Source organism: Malurus melanocephalus, unplaced genomic scaffold (genome assembly GCF_030028575.1).
Source record: "Malurus melanocephalus ecotype Western Australia unplaced genomic scaffold, MMel_1.1 scaffold_1098, whole genome shotgun sequence".
NCBI lineage: Eukaryota > Metazoa > Chordata > Aves > Passeriformes > Maluridae > Malurus > Malurus melanocephalus.
In genome coordinates, this window is record NW_026624330.1 from 13240 (window position 1) to 13974 (window position 735).

The 735-nt window shown below is 59.9% G+C and overlaps 1 protein-coding gene across 1 annotated transcript in view; it reads left to right on the forward strand.

Moving 5' to 3' along the window:
• The window catches only part of LOC130586205 (formin-like protein 2), a gene marked incomplete at both ends in the record, with an annotated part of 6156 nt that extends 5666 nt beyond the window's left edge, over window positions 1–490 (forward strand). Inside the window, 2 exons of the mRNA XM_057386920.1 lie at window positions 18–181; window positions 365–490. Coding sequence (XP_057242903.1) covers window positions 18–181; window positions 365–490 — 290 coding nt within the window. The remainder of the gene's footprint in view (window positions 1–17; window positions 182–364) is intronic.
• Window positions 491–735: the final 245 nt, after the last annotated feature.

Genomic DNA, 735 nt, shown 5'->3' on the forward strand with positions numbered 1-735 from the left:
GCTCCCTTTCCCCCCAGTGTCCCTGGAGAACGTCCTGCTGGAYGTCAAGGAGCTGCAGCGCGGGCTGGAGCTGACCAAGCGCGAGTACACCATGCACGACCACAACACCATGCTCAAGGACTTCATCCAGAGCAACGAGGGCAAGCTCAAGAAGCTCCAGGACGATGCCAAAATAGCCCAGGTACCTCAGTGCTCCCAAGTATCTCTGTATTCCTGGGTACCTCTGCATTCCCGGGTACCTGTGCATTCCCAGGATTCGCAGCAGGGGCAGGGTGGCACCAGGGATGGGCTGTATTCCCATGGAATGCTGGGCTGGGCAGGGTGCCCGGGATGTGGGCAGCCCCTGAGGCTGTGCCCGTTGCAGGATGCCTTTGATGACGCTGTGAAGTATTTCGGGGAGAACCCCAAGACAACGCCGCCCTCGGTCTTCTTCCCGGTGTTCGTGCGCTTTGTGAAGGCCTACAAGGTAAACCAGAGCTCCTTCTCCTTCCCCTCCTCCTCCTTTTCTTCCTCTCTTCTCCCTTTTCTTCCTGCTTGCCCCGTGCTTGCCCCGTGCTTGCCCCGTGCTTGCCCCGTGCTTGCCCCGTGCTTGCCCCGTGCTTGCCCCGTGCTTGCCCCGTGCTTGCCCCTTTCTTCTTTCCCCTCTCCCTCTCCCACTCCTCCCCAGCCCCATGCCAGCACAGGATTCGTTCCTCCCAGGCATATTCCATTCCAATATTCCATCTCCCCATGTCC